Source organism: Nomascus leucogenys, chromosome 7b (assembly GCF_006542625.1).
Source record: "Nomascus leucogenys isolate Asia chromosome 7b, Asia_NLE_v1, whole genome shotgun sequence".
Taxonomy (NCBI): domain Eukaryota; kingdom Metazoa; phylum Chordata; class Mammalia; order Primates; family Hylobatidae; genus Nomascus; species Nomascus leucogenys.
Genome location: NC_044387.1, coordinates 46,484,613 through 46,504,953, shown reverse-complemented (window position 1 = coordinate 46,504,953; position 20,341 = coordinate 46,484,613). Strand labels below are relative to the sequence as shown.

The window sequence follows — 20,341 nt, the reverse complement described above, 5'->3', positions numbered from 1 at the left end:
AGGTGTCAGCCGAGGTGAGCTCATGTGCCAAGACCCTGTGGGAGGAACCCAAACCTGAGGCCAGGAAACACGTGCTCTCAACTGCAGCCCTGCCTGATGCTGCTGCTGTCACAGGGGCAGCTCTGCCTGAGGGCCTAGCCAGCACTAAGGTCACCTCACGGCCAGGAGAGCAGGGCTGAGGCGCCCAATGGCTGCCAAGTGAAGCTAGGGCCAAGCAAGGCTGCAGCATGCTCAGGGAGGGGGCTGCAGTCTGAGCATCTCAGTCACCCCTCCCCTTGAGCTGATGACCCCTGCTGTACCCCCTGTCCACTCCTCAGAGCCCTGCCAGGCCCTGCCCTCCCCTGCTGCCTCGCTCTGGCCCTCGAAGCCCTCCATAACTGTGTGTCCCCTCCCCTGCATGTGGACCACCCAGGGGGCCTGTCACTCAGGGGTGTTGGGGGCAGGAGAGGGTGACATTGCCTCATGCAGGGTGTGGCAGAGAGGGGCCACTCAGCCTCGCTGGGCAGCACCCCCGCCCACTTCTCCTGCTCCCACGTCTGCGAAATCCGGTGCCACAGCATAAGTGTGGAGGACGTTGCTGGGGGTAATTGCAGGTTTTACAGAACAATCTGAGGAATTAAAATCATATTTTCATTGCACCATAAAAACATGGGAAGGCGGCCCCGGGGCCAGGTGGAGAGCACCCTGCTCTGGCTCCACCCTGCACTCCCTGGGCCATCCCCAGGGAAACACAGGATCGAAACCACTGTTGGCCCAGCACACTGGTCCCGCCCTGGGCAAGGGAGCCTGCGAGAGCGGCCACTTTGCCCACATCGCCCTGCTGGGCCCTGGTTCCTGCCCTGGCTGTGCAGCTACCTGGGTGGGGGCTCCGGGCCAGTGTCCCACCAGAGTAGTGAGGTGTGGGGATGGCCAGTGCCTGCGGGGTCCCCTGGGCCTGGTCTGCAGCCAGGTGCCTGCCAGTTCAGCACCGGCCCTGAGAGGGCCTGGGGCAGCAGTGCTGACCTCTTTGTGGCAGCTCTTCGCCTGCAGCACCCATTGCTTGTAAACTGGCCTGGACCCCTGCCCGCCACTTACCAGGAGGGTATGAGCCCCTGTGCAGCAGGAGCCCAAGGACCCACGGCTGCCTGGGATGTGTGTGGTGGATGTTTTGGTCCCTCCTAGGGGATGCACAGGCCAGCTGAATGGGCCACACAGCGTGGGAGAGCCGAGGTCACAGAGAGCAGGTGTGCGGTACACGGTGTGTTCTGGGAAGAAGGGGCACGCAGGGAAAACCACCTGGAGGGGCCAGTGGGGACATGGACGTGTGGGTGGCTCTCAGACCACCAGCAACAGGCACTCCTGGTTGGCTGGGCGGGCAGGGAGGCGAGAGGCCCTCCCGGCAGAGTGCGGCCCAGTGTGTACCTCGGGCTCCACACAGCTGCATCCTCTCCATCACCACAAAAGCACCAAGGCCATTTCAAGTTTTCCCCGTGCTCCCTGGCAGGGGCTGATCCCAGGGCCAAGGAATCCACAGGCCCTCTGCCCCCTTCCTGGCTGCTGCCCAGAGCCATCCCCCAGAGCCCAGGCAGCAGGTGTAGGCTGACCTCCCAGCCTGGCGGTGCCTCCAAGGCAAAAAACTTGCAGGCCTAGAGGAGAGCCCCACCCACAGGATCTGGCCCAGGCATGCCACCAGCCGTGCGTTAAATGGGACATGGCTGATCTGGAGCTGCACTTGTGGGAGGGCCTGGCCCAGCACTTGGCATCTTAAGTGGGCGTCTGAGAGCTCATGCGCACGCTTCACACAGCAAGTCGGGCTCCTGCAGGCCCATTAAGGCGCAAAGGCATTCCTCTGTGTGCTGACAAGCAGGGTCCCATCCAGGGCTCCGGGCCGGCAGACTAAGTGATGTTTTCTTAAGGAAGACACGCGATTAGCCACAGCTAAAGCCCCAGCACAATGCAGGGCCCGGCTGTGGCTGTCAGCGCTGTCTCTCGGCAGTGACTGACAGGCGCTCCCCAGCCCATCAAGCCTCAATGCACAGGATTAGCCTGACGCAGCCGACAAGCTGACTTGGAGGGCCACAGTGGAAAACCGGCAAAGTGACTGACATCCGGGGACAGAGAGCCTCACACAGCCCTGCTACCTCCTGTCACAGGCCTGCCCGCCGGGGGGCTGTTCCAGAACAAAGCCGGTGTTGCCGCCCCTCCCAGGAGCCTGCCTGGCACTGGGCTGCCCTTCTTGCTTCAAGGTGCAGAGACCCAAGCAGAGGGTCCCAGGAAAAACCCTCAGTGGGTGTCTTCAGGCCAGAGGCCAGGCAGCTGTGGGGCAGGTGGGGCGGCTCTGCCTCCTGCCTAGGTGGGGTCCCCAGCACTGCAAGTCTGTTCCCCTCTGCCCAGGGCTGCTTGGAATTGTGCTCGGGGGTTCAAGGGGCCCCAGTGGACCCTGGGCTGCCCTGGATGGAAGCTACTCACGATTGAAGAGGGGCCTGGTGGCCTCGCCGGACCCCACCCACCTGGGCGATCCTGGGGGACCATCAGGGACACCACAGGCGGAGCACACTTCAGAAAAAGCACCCTCTTTATTTGCATTGCAGAAATGCCAGGGGGCTCGGACATGGGCGCCCACAGGGTAGGTTTCCACCCAGGTCGTCATCATCTGGCACCAGGAACCTAGGGGGGGTGCCCGGCGGCAGAGGCTGAGAGGTGCAGGGGTGAGGTGGACAGTCCCCTCAGCCATCCCTGCGGGGCACACGGGCCACCTGTCCAGCACTTGCGCTCCACACTGACCGTCTCACAGGCGCTCCAGGAGAGGGGTGAGGCCCCCCAAACCTGGCCTGCAGCCGTCCTGCCAACAACAGGAAGGTCAGCACAGGGCAGCCATCCACCCCTCACATCAGCCTAGCTATGTCTCCCACTGCCACACCCAGGGACCCCCAAGGGAGATGGGTGAGAAATAAACCCAGCAGAGAGTGGCCCCACCCCAGGGCGATGCGTCACAGGGAGCGACGCAGTGCTACAAAAATATTTTGAAATGATAAAAATTTATAGCAGGCTCCTAACAAAACAGCTCTGGGAGGTGTAATGTTCTGATAAGAGTTTCCTCAGGATGCCCTTTGTTTATCCCTATCAAGCGCAGCCCCGCCAGGGGGAGGCGGCCACAGTGAAGCAGGGGGCCCTGAGTACCCCCAGAGAGGCCTCCCCAGAGCCCCTCGGTGCCATGAGGACCCCAGAGCCTGTCCACAGGCATCTTGGGGGGAGCCCACTGCTCTGCCTGGTCTCCATCTCAGCCCCAGGGGACAGATGGAGCCCAAACACCCCAACCCTGGGAGGGGCTGACAGCCGTGGGGGTGCCCCAGGTGGGCTGGATGGCACGGGCTGAGGGCCCACCCTGCCCCGGCCCCCGCCCTGCAGCCTGGGCCGGAGGATGCACTGTCAGACCACGAGGCGAGGGGGCTCTGGCACAGGCATCCCTGGGGCAGAGGCCAGGAGCCCTCGCCAGTTTCTTCCTCCCCAGAAGAGGCCACGATGAACAACAGCCCCCCGGTCAGCCTGGCTCTGCAGAGCTGGAACAGAACCAGATGTGCAGGGCAGGCTGGGCAGGGCCGGCCACCACAGGGCAGCGTCTCCACCTTCTGGGAGACAGAGAAACGAGCGGGCGCTGAACTCTGCAGGAGTCAGGCCTTGGTGGGAGGCCTCTGTGGGAGGCCAGCTTCCCAACTGCAGCCCCCTGTGGAGCAGCAACTTGAGATGCCCGACTTTAGCCCACCCGGGACACCTTCCACACCAACATCCACTTGGGATAGGCTGCTAAGGATGAGCCCCGTTTCTTGATACCTCCTGTGTGTGGGGAGCAGCTGTGGCCAGGCCGGGGTCTGGGGTTCCCCGGGGAGGTTTGGGCCCTTGGGGACTTCCCCTCCTGCCTGTCACCACTGTGGCCTGGTTACAGGATGGAGCACCCCTGTTCTGGGTGGCGTGGCAGGTGTAGCCTTGCTGTATACACCTGGAGGGAGCCCATGGCCAGGGCTCCTGCACCCTGCCACGTGCCCTGTCCTCAAACAGAGCCAGCCCCACCTGCATACCTGGGTCTGGCCTCTGAGGAGCTGGCGGTGGGCGCACCGTGTGCCCTGGCCTGCAGGGATGGCGTTTACCCTCAGCAGCCTGTCACCGTGGGGTCCAGGCCTGAGCGCTTGGAGACGCGCAGCTTGACTACCTCCTCAGAGCATGTGGGATGGATACCCACGGTCCGCATCACCTGCACATAGGAGGCCCCACACCTGCACATGGGGGATGGGGGAGGCAGGCGGGGTCAGCATAGGGAGGGGGGTCCACAGCATCCCATCCCTGGGAAGAGGAGGGCCTCAGAGGCTGCTGGTCTCCTCGCTGTCCCCTGACCCCCAGCCAGCAGCCAGGACCCCTGCCCACACCCGTGGGTGCCGTCTACCTCCCTCCAGCAGATGCCTAGTGCTCGTCCAGCCCACCTCCAACCCAGCCACGCCCTGGCTTGCCCTGGCTTGGCTTCCTGCTGTTCCATTCTCCGCCCCTAGGCACAGTCCTGCCTTAGGCCTCCGCTCTCTGCTTTACCCACAGACAGCGCATCCTGGCCTCACCACACCACCACCCCCCAGGCCCCACATCCAGCCAGCCACATCTCTCAGGCCATGCACAATGTCTCAACCTCCAACTACCCCTGTCAACCCACCCAGAGCCTCTGCCAGGGCTTCCTTTGACCCCGGGACCCTGAAAACACACTGCCTGAGCCCAAGACCCAGGCAATGGCCCCAGCTCCAGAAGACACACAGCAGCCCTGGGGTGGCTCTCCAGGCACTGGCACTCTGCTCATGGTGGCGTGGTGCTTGGCCAGGTGGGCAAGGGCCCTAGGGCCACAGGGGACACCTCACCTGGCTCTGGCTGGCTCAACAGCATCTGGCTGGGGCAGAGCCACCTCTTGTCCCCCTGAAACCCGCCCTGTCTGAGGAGGGGCCTGAGGAATCTCTGCTGCAAACCCGCGAAGGCCACATAAATGCAGCAAGAGTGGCAGCAGCTCTCCACTGTAGGACTGCCAGCACTCGAGGGACACCCGGCTGCGCATCGCATCGTGGCCTGCATTCCTCGGGACTTACTTGATCCCCAGAGCAAATCCCTGAGTAACTTCGCCTGCGTTGGGGCCAAGGAAGTGCAGGCCCAGCACCAGCTGCGGGGGCTCCCTCAGGCACACCATCTGAAAGCCGCACATCTCAGCCACCAGCCCAGGAGGGGGCTGGGTTGTGTCCACCCTGCATCCACCCTGCACCCTGCCTGGGGGGCATGAGTGGGGCCAGTCCTCGGATGTTCACCCTGCCAGGCTCTTTACCACCCTCCCTCTCATCCTCAGCACGCTGGGCCACAGGGATGCTCACCTTTACATAACACTGGGATGCATCCCGTCCAGCCACCGTGAACTCCAGTGGTTTATAATGGGCGTGATAGACCTGAGGACAGGATACCAACCCTGGATCAGTGCTGGGACAAACAAACCTCGTGGCACCTGCAGCTCCCACAGGCTGCATGGGCCAGGCAGGGTCATGGCGGGCAGGAACCATCCATCTGGTCTGAAGGTCTGGTCTGGGATGGGGATGAGGGCTTGGCTGGCCATGGGGTGTGTGCAGGCCCTCTTATGTGCAGACAGCCAGTGGCTGGAGCCATGCTCTGCAGGACAGACCCTCTCCCACCCAGGCCTGGGACCCCCACAGACCACAGCAGCAGAGCAGGCATCAGGCAATCCAAGCTGCCAGGCCGGACACAGCAAACCTGGGTGGACATAGCTCCCCCACAACAAACGGTGGAGACAAGAATGGGTGAGCAGGCAGCCACCTGGGCTCCCTCAGGCACCCTGGTGCTCGCTTGGCCCTCACTGGAGCAAGGCCGCTGCGGCCACACTGGAGCCGGAGCTGTTGGACAAAGGCTTTCAGCACCCCTGAAGGGCTCGACAGCGTGTCCGGGGCTGCGGCCAAGTAAAAAATGAGTGGGGCCCTCACATGTGCTGCACAGCCATTATTAATTAATGGAACTTCAGAGAATATTGTTCTAACTAAGACAGAATTGAAAAGAAAACAAACAAAGAGTATTTGGCCATTCAACATCGTGAAACATAAAACAACATTATAAAATGCCAGGAACATATGTCCCAGCGCACTTGTGATGAATCAAACAAAAATAGCAAATAAAGTGCCTCGGGGAAGGCTGGCCTGTCAGGCCCGTCCTGTTGATGGAGAGTTCTGGGGTACAGGGGGAAGGGGCCAGCCCTGGAGCCCAGTGACTCATCCCCAAAGGCCACAGGCCCCACCGCCCAGGCCGCAGGCTCCGGTTTCTCTGGGTGCCTGCAAGCTGCCGCGGCAGCAAGATGAAACCGCACCGAAGGCTTCCAGCTACCATGGCCCGGCAGGCTTCAGAGCCCCCGCATCCTTCCAGGCCACCCCGGAGCCACAGCCACCTGCCAGAGCAGACCCCCAAAGCAGCCTTGCTCGATGAAAACCCCTTTCCTCCAGGGTGAGTGCCTGAGCCTGGAAGAAGCTGGAAGAGGATGGGTGTCAGGATGTGGTAGGGGCGGCGGGGCGGGGGGCTCTCGCCTGGGAGAAACCCTGGGCAGTCCAGGAAGACGAGGTGCAGGGTGGTGGGGGGGTGGGGGTGGAAGCAGAGGTCGGAGGCCCCTGGGAGAAACCTTTCTGGGTAGAGTGAGATTCACGGCCCTGCAAGGTGGGGACAGCACAGAGGCACCTTCGGGGCCCTGGTGCTTTCAGGGACAAGCAGCTGGGTGCTGGAGTGGGGCCAGCGCTCAGCTGACCTCAGCAGGGGAGCGGGTGGCACCATGGTGCTGACCCTGCTGGTGCTGGGCACCCCTGCAGCATGGCTGGGGTGGGGCTGGGGGCTTCTGGGCCACAGGGCTTCTCCTTGCCCTCAGAACAAGGCAGCCAAGGGCGTTCCCCTCACTGCTGTGACACATGGTGGCAGAGACCAGAGGCACCTAAGCCCAGTCACCCCAAGGCTGCCAAAGCCCAGGCACCCCCGCTTCTGAGGCTGCCCCCAACATGTCCCTTCCCGCTACACACAGCCACTGCTCAGGGCCCCTGGAAAGGAGAGACCTTGGCGCCCTGCTCACAAGGCCTCCGCCCAGAGCGTGGGGCGAGGTCGCGGAGTCGCCACTGTCCTCAGCTGTGCTGCTCCCGGGCCTCACCTCAACATGCTCCTGCCCGTGGCGAGCCACTGCCTCCTCCTCGGACAGCCCCACACAGCCATACTCCAGCGGGGTGAAGACAGTCGTGGGAACCTGAAAGCAGGTCTGGAGTCAGGGAGGGCCCTTGGGCCCCCAAAACCGAAGTTCCCCACTGCATGTGACACAAAGAGCAGTGATCACAGACCAGGACCAGATGCGCCCAGAGCAGGCTGCAAGCACAGTAGGCGACTCACCTGCCCGCGCCTGTGCCACACTCTCAGAACTGACCCCCACACACATGCTTGCACACACACGTGTGCACAACACACCCGCATAAGCGCACACACATGCATGCCCACACCTACATGCAGACACACAGCGCACAAAGGCCCCTCACCCCAGAAGAGGTAGCCTCGAACTCGGCCTCTCCCGGGCTGCACGTGGCGTCCTGCTAGAGAACTCACATTGTCGTAGTCCATCAGATCTGAGGACCTGCCGAAAAGCCGCTGCACCAGGAGCCTCCCGGCCATGATCGCTGTGGGTGTCAGCTCAGGCCGCCCCTTAGGGAAGGCAAAGGGGGACCACGTCAGCACCATGTCCGGGGTTATATGCAGCCCCCATGCCATCACCCTTTGCCCTCTGAGTGGGCATCTCCCTTTAGAAAATCCCCAACACTGGCACCGAGCACGGTGACGTACAGCATCCCCCTAGAGCTCGTCCTCCTGCGGGGCATCCCAGGGACCTAGGTAGGTTGTTCATTCTCCTGTTTGCTGCCCTCCACCCTGCCCTGGGAAAGGAGTCCGCTGTTAATGAGGCTGGCCGTGCCACCCTCATACGCTCAAGCCTTCTCTCCAAACCCCTTCTGCACATTGCCGACCTCGGAGGGCTGCCCCATGACCAAGCTCAAAAGAGCCCCTGCTACCGTTTTCATTCACCAGAATCCCCGGCTAAAAAGGGACCCCAAAGCATTCCATGTGCTCCTGATGTGCAGCTTGACCTGCACGTCACAGTCCATAACAAATTCCAAATCAGAATGTCGCTGTGCTGGAGATCCCTCCGTCCCAGGGTGTGCCTGGCCTTGGGGGTTCCAGCACCGTCCTCTGGGACGGGCTGCCAATCACCTTGGCAGCAGGAAATGCAGATGTTGTTTGGCATTCCAGAAATGCATAGAGATCCGTGGAGATAAACTCAGAGCGCAGCCTGCGCATTCCAGCAGGCCTGACTAACTACGGAAACATCCCGGCAGCGCACAGCACACAACATCTCATTAAACAATAGCCCCCGCCCCGCCCACGGGCTCTTCCCAGCCGCTCAAGGGACCACTGGTTGGGTGTTAACTCTTTGGACTATTCAGAATGACCTTTCTGACAGAGTGGATTTAATGTTTAAATAAAGAATGCCTTTGTGTGCGCCATGCATTTCTGGCAAAACAGTTTGAAATGTTCCAGTTTCCAACACAGGAGCCTGGGAGCTACACACTTACAGAGGGAAAACTCAGATTCCCAGACAGAAGGGAGGCTTCCTGCTGTGCAGAGAGATGCACATGGCGCTATCTCAGGGTGCAGTGCCCACAGGATGCAACAGACCCTGCAGTCAGAGACCACTCCACCTATATGGTCCACAGGCAGAGGCTGCACTTGCAGAAATCACTGAGCAGCTGAACCATCCAGCTAAGCAAGCTGGGGCTGCAGGGTGGCTGAGGCACATGGAGCCACATGCTCTGTCCACACAATCGGGACGGCTAGATGGGCCCTACAGGACCCAGCAGGGTCTGCCTGGAGCCTCAGAGTGTGACCTCATTTGGAAATAAGATCTTTGCAGATATAATTAAGGTAACGATGGAGATGAAGTCATCCTGGATTAGGGTGGACCCTAAATCCAATGGCAGAGAAACTGTAAGAGGCAAATCACGGCCCAGAGACACACCCAGGAGACTGTCACATGACGATGAGGCAGAGAGAGGAGTGATATAGCCACAACCCGAGGGACGCCTGGGGCGTCCTACCCGAGAGGCTTCTGAGGGAACGTGGCCCAGCTGACACTTTCTGAGATGGAGTCTCGCTGTCACCCAGGCTGGAGTGCAGTGGCACGATCTTGGCTCACGGTAACCTCCGCCTTCCTCCTCCCGAGTTCAAATGATTCTCCTGCCTCAGCCTCCTAGGTAGCTGGGATTACAGATACGTGCCACCACGCCTGGCTAATTTTTGTATTTTTTTAGTAGAGACGGTTTCACCATGTTGGCTAGGCTGGTCTTGAACTCCTGACCTCAACTAATCTGCCTGCCTCGGCGTCCCAAAGTGCTGAGATTACGACACTGCACCCAGCCCCAGCTGACACTTTGATTTCAGACTACTGCCCCCAAACGTGAGAGAATCCATGTCTGTTGTTCTGGGCCACCCGTGTGTGGGGATTTGGTACCACAGCCCCAGCACGCTGACAATGACAGGTCTCACTACAAAGAAGCTCTCAGGGACCCTCCAGAGCCACTTTCAGCAGCAGGCGCTGGACACATGCAGGACAGGCCAAGCACTCCTGAGGCTGCCGGGGTGCAGCATCCCAAGACTGACCACCCAGGTCCCTTACTGGGGCCATGGGTAAGGAGGGCTCCAGAGCCCCCACCCAGGAAAGACTGGCGCTGGTCTCCACTTCACAGCAGCAGCTGAGAACAAAGGACCTGCCCCGGTGTGACGCCCAGAGAGGCAAGCCAGAGGATACTGAGGTGGGGAGGGCGGGGCCAGGTGGGCCCAAACTGGACCTGCCTCTCAACCCTGTGGGGACAGGACGGCCCCAAGGCCACGGTGGCATTTCTAAGCCTATGGCTCTAGCCTACCTGCCGGGGGTTGGGGCCTGCGTGCAGAGCTGACCCACGCCCCATTCCCAGCAGGCATCTGCTGCTGGTGCTTGCAGCTGTCTTTAGACCATCCATACTCCCGTCACAGAAAGGAAAGGCAGAGAGCCGAGGCCCATGTCCAGGTTGCCCCAGAACTCCAGACAGGCTGGCCCCGGGGTTTGACCCAGAGCCTCTGTGATCAGAGAAAGTGTCGTTTCTCTCCCACAGGACGGCAGCAGCCGGAGCCCAGCGAGCAGGGGTGGTGGGGCAGGCAGGGGCAGGGGCCCTGGTCCCAGGATGCATGCCGTACCTCCACCACGTCACCAATGGCATAGATGTGGGGCACAGAGGTGGCTTCCCGGGAGTCCACCAGGATCTTCTGAGTGTCGGGGCTAGTATCTACCCCAGCCTTCTCCAAATTCAGACTTCTGGTGTCTGGGACTCGACCTGAAGGAAACAGAGAGGGGGCTGAAATGTCATCTTCAGTGGCTTCAACCTACGGCCGTTGGGTTTAAACTATTTCTCAGAATGTCCACTTAGAGACCGAGTGCAGTGGCTCGTGCCTGTAATCGCAGCACTGTAGGAGGATGAGGTGGGCAAATCACCTGAGGTCAGGAGTTCGAGACCAGCCTGGCCAACATGATGAACCCCTGTCTCGGCCAGGTGCGATGGCTCACGCCTGTAATCCCAACACTGGGAGGCCGAGGCAAGTGGATCACCTGAGGTCTGGAGTTCAAAACCAGCCTGGCCAACATGGTGAAACCCCATCTCTACTAAAAATACAAAATGACCTAGGTATAGTGGTGCACAGCTATAGTCCCAGCTACTCGGGAGGCTGAATCACTTGAACCCAGGAGGCGGAGGCTGCAGTGAGCTGAGATTGCATCATTGCGCTCCAGCCTGGGCAACAAGAGCAAAACTCTGCCTCAAAAAATAAAAAAATAAAAAAAGGCTTGGGCGCGGTGGCTCATGCCTGTAATCCCAGCACTTTGGGAGGCCGAGGCAGGCAGATCACGAGGTCAGGAGATCGAGACCATCCTGGCTAATACAGTGAAACCCCGTCTCTACTAAAAATACAAAAAATTAGCCGGGCATGGTGGCGGGCGCCTGTAGTCCCAGCTACCCTGGAGGCTGAGGCAGGAGAATGGCGTGAACCCTGGGGGCGGAGCCTGCAGTGAGCTGAGATCGTGCCACTGCACTCCAGCCTGTGCGACAGCGAGACTCTGTCTCAAAAAAAAAAAAAAAGAAAAAAGAAAAGAAAAGAAAAGAAACCCTGTCTCTACTAAAAATACAAAAATTAGCTGGGTGTGGTGGTGTGCACCTGTAATCCCAGCTACTTGGGAGGGTGCGGCATGAGAATTGCTTGAACCCGGGAGGTGGAGGTTGCAGTGAGCCAAGATCACACCAGTGCACTTCAGCCTGGGCGACAGAGTGAGACTCTGTCTCAAGAAAAAAGAATGTCCACTTAGAACTGGCCAAACGTGAAGCACCAGCAGCGTAGAAGGGCTCCTGGCCTCTGCAGGAGGTGGCAGGCAGGTCTGAAACGGACACTGGTCAGATGACAGCCGGCACAGGAGACAAGGCAGGGGTGCCACCCGTGGAAAGTGGGGTCGGCCTTAGACTGGTTCCTGGCACGCGGGAAAGGAAGAGGCACATGCCAATGCTGGGGCTCCCTGACATCAAAGAGTGCTAAGCGTGGGACTCCAGAATCTTCCACATGCCCAGGCCTCAGGCCCTGCTGCAGGGCCACCAGCACAGTGCCAATGGCTCTGGTACTGACTTCATCAGAGAAACCAGCCCTTTGTGGGGAGCTGTTGGCACCTGGCCTGCCTGGCCTCCCTGCATCTGTCTGCAGCACCGCAGCCTGATACCATCAGGCAGTGAGACCCATCAGCTCCCAGGCCTCAAGAGTCCAGAGGGGCCTCCTTCAAGGGACACCTGCTGGCTCCCGACAGCCTCCTCCCTATCTGGACAAGCTGAAGAGGAGACAGCCACACCCTAGACTGTACCCCAACAATGCTCAAGTCCTGGGATCTGGCCCTCTGCCCAGGTAGGGCTTGAAGGTCTCTCCCCATTAGGAGAAAGCAAGCCCCCTCAACCCAGTAGTAGAGGGCCAAATGAGCAGAGCTAGCAGCCAGGTCTCCCGCTTGCTCCGTGCTGCAGCCCCTCGTGGCTGCCTGGCACACAGCCCCAGCCTAGAGACCTCAGGGCCAAGGGGTGCTGAGCTAAGGGGCAGCATCCAAACTACACCATGCCCATTCTAGGGGGCAGCTGGCTCAGCTGATCCTGCTCTTGGGTGCAAAGGCCAAGAGGGGCAGGGGATGGCCAGTCCAGGGGGTCAGCACAGCTGCCCCCGCAAGTCTCCACACAGCCTGGGGCCTGGAGAGAGGGCACCGCATGGGTCTCTTCACCGCTGAACAGCCAGCAGAGGTCCCTTTCTCCCCTAACTCAGATGAGTGTGGTTTTGCCAGGCCAGCGGGCGGCCACAGCAGCTTTTCCCTCCCAACCCCAGCTGCTCTAGGCTCCCAGGGGCTCAGGATGATCCACCGATGGCAAAGGCGATTTGGCGTCAAAAGCATAGCTCCCCTGCTCATCGTGGCTGGGACAAACCAGCTGCTGGCCGGTATGCGGGTGGCGCCCACCTAAGCATCTGGAAGCTGAAGCTCCCGTGAGAGGGAACCCTTAAGTCTCCAGCTGCTGTCCCAGGGCGGGAGTCAAAACATACCAACTTGGCTAAGCCAGCTTGCGGGAGGCCGGCTCCAGCCTCTGTGCTCTGCTCAGCTGCAGGAATTGGGTGCCGGGAGGGCTGGCACCGGTCAGGGATCAGCCCAGACACAGGGGATGCCAGCCCACATCAGAGGAAGGAGCTGGGCCCCATGGGCAGGGCTGGGGCATGAAGGAGGGGCCGTGGTCCCTGCAGGCAGGGGGCTCACGCTCAGCCGTCTGGTCCCTCTCCGACCTGGTGTCCAGCCCACCAGGCCCAGCACTTCCTGGTGCCTGCTCCATGCCGGAACAGAACATCTGACGCTGCACCCACACTCTCCTCTGCATGCTTGCCTGGCTGGTCCTGGGAAGCCAAGAGCACTTATCATGTTCCTCATGGTAACTATGGTGACTATAGACCTTGCAGGTGCTGACCAAACCCTGTCCCCAGGTCCCGAAGGAAATAAAGATAAATTTAAAAGTAGTCGCAAGAAATAAAAGAGGCATGGAACTAGGTGGCCCATCCAAACCCAGGACTCTTCCGCACATGCTGTGTGGATCACTCTGGGAAGTCGGTGGGAATGTAATGGAACCACTAATGTGAAAAGCATGACAGCTGGGCAGGCTGGATGGCCAGGGGAGAGTGGGCTGCGCGGCACAGACACGCTTGGACCCGCAGGGACTCCAGAGCCCTTCGGGAATGAACAGCAAAAGAAGAGTGAGTGGCCTGTGGCAGGCAGCAGGCTCAGCCCTGAGGAGGGCAGCCGAGGGCACAGTGGGGTTAGAAGCTGGGCCAGTGGGACGTGGCTGGGAGTGGGTGCAGGGAAGAGGCCAGCTCCACTTGGGTGGGGCCATGTCCCCAGCTGTGGCCAGCCCTGACGGCAGGACACCAGGCCCTGAGCCCCACTATGGGTCTTGCTGAGCAAAGGACTGGGCAGTGGCCAAAGAAGGGCCAGATTGCCCTGCTGGTGCTGGACAGCCAATCAGGTGTCCTAGGCCCTACTGGCTCAGGCCTGGAGCCCTGCAGGAGGTTGGACGACTCGTGCCGAGGTGGGGACCCAGTGGGGCCCGAATGGTGTGAGCAGCAGGATGCAGGTGGCTGTGCCCAGTCAGCTCCCCACCATTTCCCTCCTACACCAGGATAAATGTGCACCACTCAGGCCATTCGGGGAAAGAAGGGCACCTGCACTGGTGTCTTTCGCCCTGCATGTTGTGCTCAGAGCTTTCCCAGCTGTGCCTGTGGCCCACTGCAGACCTCCCCATGGGGCGGCTCTGTGTTCCCTGCAGCTCCGTCCTCGCAGCCTTGGCTTTTGAGCGCCCAGTGCAGCGTTTGCCAAGTGCTGCTGAATGGCCCCTCCTGGGGTAGGACAGGCGCTCTCGAGTCTCTGCTTCCTAGACATCACCAGGATGGAGACCTGGGGCACCGGCTTGCCATGTGTCAGTTGAGTTCCTGGGGCAGATCCTCAGAGGAAGGGCGGCCAGCTGAGTGGGGGCTTCCGGGTGCAGGGCAGTCCTTAGACTCTGTTCCTTCCTGGGCGGCGGCGCACAGCGCTCTCTGTCATGCTGCTTTAATTTGCACTTCTTTGATGACTAGTAAGATGAAGTAATTTTTGGCCACGTGTTTATGAACTGTATTTCCTCTTTTGTAAATTGCCAGTTCCTGCCTTTTCTCATGCATTTATAGACATCTTCACCATGTTCCTGCTTTGTAAGAGCTTATTACGTAATGGATACATGACACTCTGGCATATTTTCTGCAAACAACAAGGGCATTAAAATTCCAGGTACAGCTCTTCAGGCTGCACTCATGAGCAGTCGTGGGCCACGGGATTCATGGGCAGAGGAAGGGCGCCAGCTCTGTGTTCCTTGTGCACATGAAGCACGAGGGCTCATAGGCCTGCATGCTGTGGACTTAGCTGAGCGGCACAGCTACATCAGGGGCACCTTGAAGGACATCCCTCTGCTGAGATGGTCTCCAGGATCCACACCAGTTTAAGCAGCAGACAGAGCTGTCTATCACCACCAAGGGCCTCCACACGGGCCACTTTGTGTTTGTGTACTGTAGCAAGAGGGCCCAGCTCGACGTCGGCAGCGTCCTCCCTGCAGGCACCACAGCTGTACCATCAAGCGCTGCCTGGAGGAGAGGCTGAGACTGGAACTTGTTGGCCTGGGCCTTTGAGAACTACACCGCAGTCACCTCCCCTAGCCCGGAAACCAGGAAGACTTACATGAAGCTGCCCTCCAAGATGATCATCTCAGCCAACAGAGCTGTGGTCAGCGTGAGAGCCAGAGGTAGCCGAACTGACCAGCCATCCTGAAGGCAGGCCATGCCCACTACATATAAGGCAAAGAGGAGTTGCTGACCGTGGTGCAGAGTACGGCCACAAGCCCCAAGGAACGTCCCTTCAGAGATGGCAACCGCTGGCACGTTGGCAAACCTGCCACTGCAGAGATGCCTCTGCCGGTAGCAAAGTGGGTCTCACTGCTGCCCAACAGACTTGGTTCAGAATTGGGGCTGATGGGCCCAACAAAGTTTGTCCTTCTGCCAAAAAAATAGTAATTCCAGGTACAAATGGACGTTCTCACTTCCTATGTGTATGTGTGGTTGGCCCACAACACTGACACTCAGGAAGCACTGGGCTGAGCACTTCTGCAGCCCGGAACTGCCTCCAGCCCCAGGCCCAGCAGCACAGCACCCCTGACGCAGGACAACCCATCTCCGTATGTGGCCAGTGCTGGGAACAGCTGTGCAGGGCAGCCCTCCTCTGATCACAATGAGAGCCCCACCAGCTGCTGTCAATGGCCCAGGAGATGGAGGGCAGCCACCATGCTTGTCCAGCCAGTCTGGCCCCAAGGAGGGACCAGAGAAGGCTGAAGCCCAAAAACCACCCACACAGTCACCATGGGTCACTCCCACCTATTCTGATGGACACAGCGACACGGGGACGGCCAGCCGCATGCAGTATCATGCGCTCTCTCATCCGTGATGGGAAGAACAGGCATGCCCTCTGATTTCACGCCCGCCTGGGACACATGTTCCCAAGAGAAGAGCAAGGAGGCGGCGCTCCAGGTGAGAGGTAAGTGCCAGCAGGAGTACAGCAGGGTGAGCCAGTGGCTGTGATCCAGACAGAGGCAGCCAGGGCCAAGCACTGAGCCTGAGGACGAGGGTGTGGGAGTGGGAGGCTCCAGGGCTGGTGGGCAATGCGAGGCAGGCATGGCTTCACACACAGGCCCTGTGGGCCACCTGGCGACTGTCTCATGAGGCATGTGGCCCCCAGAGCCAGCCACTCTCACGGGGCCTGGCCTGCCACTTGCCCCAATGAGGCACCTTGGACCAGGCACAGAGGAGCGTATGCCTTTGGAACTGGAGTTAGATTCTTAAAGCTTATTTTTTAAAAATATTTATCTTCTTTTTTTTTTTTCTGGAATCATCCCTTCTCAATGAGCCCCAAGCCCCTACCTGCAGCTATGAGCCCACCAGGGGGAAGGGGACGCACCTGCCCTGCTGGCCTCAGGTCCCATAGAGATGCCATGTTAGTTGAATAAATGAGTGAGCCCCTGGGCCTCAATGGGACCTGATTGGCCACTCGCTGTGACTGCCAGCAACCACCAGGGACCCCTAGGCCATCCCAGGGGTGTCTCATACCCAGGGCAGCTCCTCGGTGGGTGGGGGTGAGCTTCCCCGCAGGCAGCATAAGGGCCTTTCCTATTCAAGCTGCCTATGTGCATTATGATGCGTAAGACCCCACAGTCAGCCTTGGAGTCCCAGCTCAGGCCCAGAGGACCCCCAGGAAGGAGTGTGCTCTGTGACGAGTGGTCATTATTGCTTTAACAGTTATTATTAGACCGGGCGCAGTGGCTCACACCTGTAATCCCAGCACTTTGGGAGGCCGAGGAGGGCGGATCATGATGTCAGGAATTTGAGACCAGCCTGGCTAACACAGTGAAACCCTGTCTCTACTAAAAATACAAAAATTAGCTGGGCGTGATGGCGGGTGCCTGTAATCCCAGCTACTTGGGAGGCTGAGGCAGGAGAATTGCTTGAACCCGGGAGGCTGAGGTTGCAGTGAGCCAGATCACGCCCCTGCACTCCAACCCGGGCAACAGAGCTAGACACCGTCTCAAAAACAAACAAACAAACAAAAATTATTATTATTATTATTAATTATTTGAAAAGAGGTTTCACTCTGTTGCTCAGGCTGGTCTTGAACTCCTGGGCTCAAATGATCCTCCCACCTTGGCATTCCAAAGTGTTGGGATTACAAGGCATGAGCCACCTCACCCGGCCCTTTAACAATTGTTAGCATAATTGCAATTGTAACAGGTTGGCTGCCCCAGGGCACCTGCAGACATTAGAGGGTGCATGGTAATATGCATAAATGGTGCTGACCTATCTCTAGAAGACTTTTCACCATGTTGTTCTTTTTTATTGGTTTCCACTCAGTTCTAACCGTAAGTACTGAATTTGACATGGTAACAAGACCCAGCTCGGCATCCATGTATGCAGGTGCCGGCTGGCCTGTCAGATAGCTGTGGGCTCTGGACATGAGTGTGAACTAGCCCTCAAGCCAAGTGTGGGACACCAGGCTGGTGGGTAAGCACAGGGCGCTGCCTCATGCTACTCTGGCCTGGCCTCTGTGAGGTGTTAGCACCACCATGAGCTAGGGCTGAGCCAACAGTGCTGTCTCAGGAGCAGCAGCGCACGACTGGGGCCACATGGCGTGGAGGGGAAGGCTGCAGCCACCGTTCATAGGAAGAGCTCCATGAACGTTCATCTTGGCCCCACTTCAAAAAATACCAAACTCACATGCAGGCAGATTTGAGTCTTTCTTGATGTCATTAATTACAAGCTAAATTTGCACTAAAATAAAAAGGTGTTAGACTATCAAAGAGAGGCATTTGATCCATGTCACCTGCTCAGGGATGGCCACGCCACCCTGAGAGCATGGAGGCGTGTGGATGCCAGGGTCACTGCTGGGCCCATCCCCACCGGGAAGAGCATAGCCACAAACTTGGTTTCACGCAGGTGCAGCAAGGCTCATCCCTGAGAGCAGTCCTGATGGGCCCACCGCAGCCCCCTCGCCCAGGCAGCATCCACACCCACTGTGGCCCCTAAGCCCCAGCTGCACCCACACCAGCACGGAGGGTATCCAGGAGGAGCCGCCCCTTCCCTCTCACCAGGCTTGGGATGCTCCCACCCATGCCCAGCCTCAGGGGCTTGGTTCTTGCTTTCTGCCCTTTCCTGCTGCCTGGCACTCAACAGAGGGACAATCCGCAGGGACTTGTGTAGCTGAGTCTGCGGTGTATGGGAGCCATCAGCCGAGCACAGCTGAGCAAAGACAGTTGCCTGCCACGTACATGCCAGCAAACAGTGCCTGGGTGGAGAGAGGAGCCCCGGGCTGCAGCCCACCCTGGCAACAGCTCCCCTCCTGGGCACCGCCAGCCCCCATCATCATCTCCTGGGTACCCCAGTCTCTCCGGCTGTGGTCCAGGCACACGTGCCACGTGGGACAGACTATACACAGGCAGCTTGTGGGGGTGGCCTCTGTGTGGTGCCAAGAGGAAGCCGGGAAGCCAAGCTCCCACGCTCCATGCATGCTGTGTTTCAGGCTCTGATGCTGGTTTACACACAGGTGGACGTCTCTGAGTTATCTAAGAGAAAGCCCAAAGAGGAAATGGCTTCAGTGGCTGGGGTAAGATCCAGACGGATTCCTTCCCTGGGTCTCGTCTCACCTGCCATATCACAATGCCCCAGGCAGACCCGTGGCCACCCTCCCTGGCACTCAGGCACAACAGCTGCCTGGCTGTGGGATCCCCAGGCTCAGTGAGTCCCCTCCTGTGTCTGCTGGCTCTTCTGGCCATGGGCAGGACTCCTGTGGTGCAGGGAGGGATATGCCAGAGCCTTCAGCATCTCACCCTCATGAGAGGGACAGAGAACCGTCCAGAGGGGCTGGGGACGCCAAAGGGGCACATGACAATCTCAACTTCCAGTTTCTCAGGGCTGCAGTCCAGAGGCAGTCTGTCCCTTCACCAAATCTAAACTTAACTGCACTTAGAAGCCTCTGCACTGGGAAGCGTTTGCTCAGGACGCCCCAGCCTGGCCCTGCTCCCCTAGACAGCCAGGGATTCAGGCCACAACTGGTTAACTCAGCAGGCGAATTCGAGCCCGCAGCGGTGCTGGCTGACTGTCTTCACTCAGCGCTGTAATCGGCACATCTGCAGACAGGAAATCCTCCTCACTGAAGTTCCCAGTCTATTATCTGAGACACCTGGTGTGGGCGGGTGATTCAGAGACAAACAATGAGCGGGGGCCCCCTGCACAGCAATTAACTGCTTTAACTGCTAATATGTTTAATCCACCACGTGGAGATCAAGGCTGCATCGAGGAAGGGGCTCAGGTCCTCCTCGGCTTCCAGACTGCAGGGCCTACTTCGCAATGCCAATGTTCATGGTCCTCGCCAGCTGCAGCCAGGCGCCAGGCACACAGGCAACAGGCAGGGCCAGCACTCAGCCCCACACGGGAGCTCTGTGCAGCACGTGGGCCCCTTCTGTGTGTGTGTGCGCCGGGCACGGGGGCATCCCCCCTTCCTGTCGGAGCCCAGCTTGCGCGGACGTAGTGCACACCTGGGACAGGAAGCGGAGTCGGAGATGTTGGCATTGCCAGCTGTGCCGCCCCTAGGGTGCTTTGTTTTAACCTCCCAGAGTGGATCATCCTTTATTGCAAGTAGAAATAAAGCTTGGTTAAAGGTTTATCGTACAAACCAGCAGAAAACGCTCACAGTTGCTGACCTGGGAAGTGGCTCCTGAATGTTTACAAAACCTGGCTCTGAGCAGCAGCGAAGTCAGCACATGCCCGAGCGGCCCCCAGCAGGCGCGCAGAAGCCGCGCCGCCCTCGGGAAGCAGGGTCAGAGGCCAAGGACTGCGAAAAGCTTCCACCCCCAGCATCAATCACGCCAGGCAGACTGTCTGGGGGATGCTCATTTTGAAAATACAAAAAAATAAAACAGACTCCTAGCAAGGGAGGATGGGCGTGCAGGCCACAGCAGCTCTGCTGAGTAGGGAGGGGCCTTGCTTGTTGCCTGCCAGGCTGATGCCTGGGCTTTCCAGGGACACAGCCTGAGGCCCATTGGTCTGCTACATCCCTATAGGCTCAGTCGAGGGCTGCCCCTCGGTTCAATGGCAAGAGCTCCCTTATGCCGTGGGTGAACGGAGATGTCAGCAGACAGAGGAGGAGGGCTAGGGCGCGGCGGGAGGGAGAAACTCGCCACCTCCCCTTTAAAGTGGAGTTTATTTGGGAATGATCGTAGGAGGATAAATTTTGAAAGAAAAATAAAGTAGAGTTTAGGATGAGAACCATCAGTACACTTCAGAGTCCAAAATGTTACCTAATCCTTCATAGTGTTTATCATAATAAACTTACTTAAAATCTACTTTTACAATGTGACTGAGAACATTGCTCTTGCTGACTGATCACCTCCGGGCCAAGAGCCCTGCGTACGCTCGGGCGTCTCAGGTCCGCCCCGGTCATCACCTCTGTGCTTGTGTCCACTGCACAAAAGTGAAGCCTCAGCCGCTCCAGGCTGGTTTCCGTTCTGATTTCCCATTCCGAGTGACTGCTTCAGAAGTGCATCACCCTATGACA

The 20,341-nt window shown here is 59.1% G+C and overlaps 1 protein-coding gene across 4 annotated transcripts in view; it reads right to left on the bottom strand.

The window, feature by feature from the left end:
* Positions 1 to 2,536: 2,536 nt before the first annotated feature.
* TXNRD2 (thioredoxin reductase 2) overlaps positions 2,537 to 20,341 on the bottom strand; it is a 72,684-nt gene continuing 54,879 nt past the window's right edge. For 2 of the 4 annotated variants that reach the window (XM_003280362.4, XM_012508148.2), the window contains exons 12-18: positions 10,306 to 10,442; positions 7,630 to 7,725; positions 7,187 to 7,279; positions 5,373 to 5,444; positions 5,097 to 5,194; positions 4,056 to 4,250; positions 2,537 to 2,821 (exon numbers count right to left, since the gene is read on the bottom strand). In XM_003280362.4, coding sequence (XP_003280410.1) covers positions 4,127 to 4,250; positions 5,097 to 5,194; positions 5,373 to 5,444; positions 7,187 to 7,279; positions 7,630 to 7,725; positions 10,306 to 10,442 — 620 coding nt within the window. In that variant the 3' untranslated portion in view covers positions 2,537 to 2,821; positions 4,056 to 4,126. Of the gene's footprint in view, positions 4,251 to 5,096; positions 5,195 to 5,372; positions 5,445 to 7,186; positions 7,280 to 7,562; positions 7,726 to 10,305; positions 10,443 to 20,341 lie in introns of all 4 variants that reach the window. The other 2 variants (XM_030815829.1, XM_030815828.1) reach the window with 2 other exon arrangements.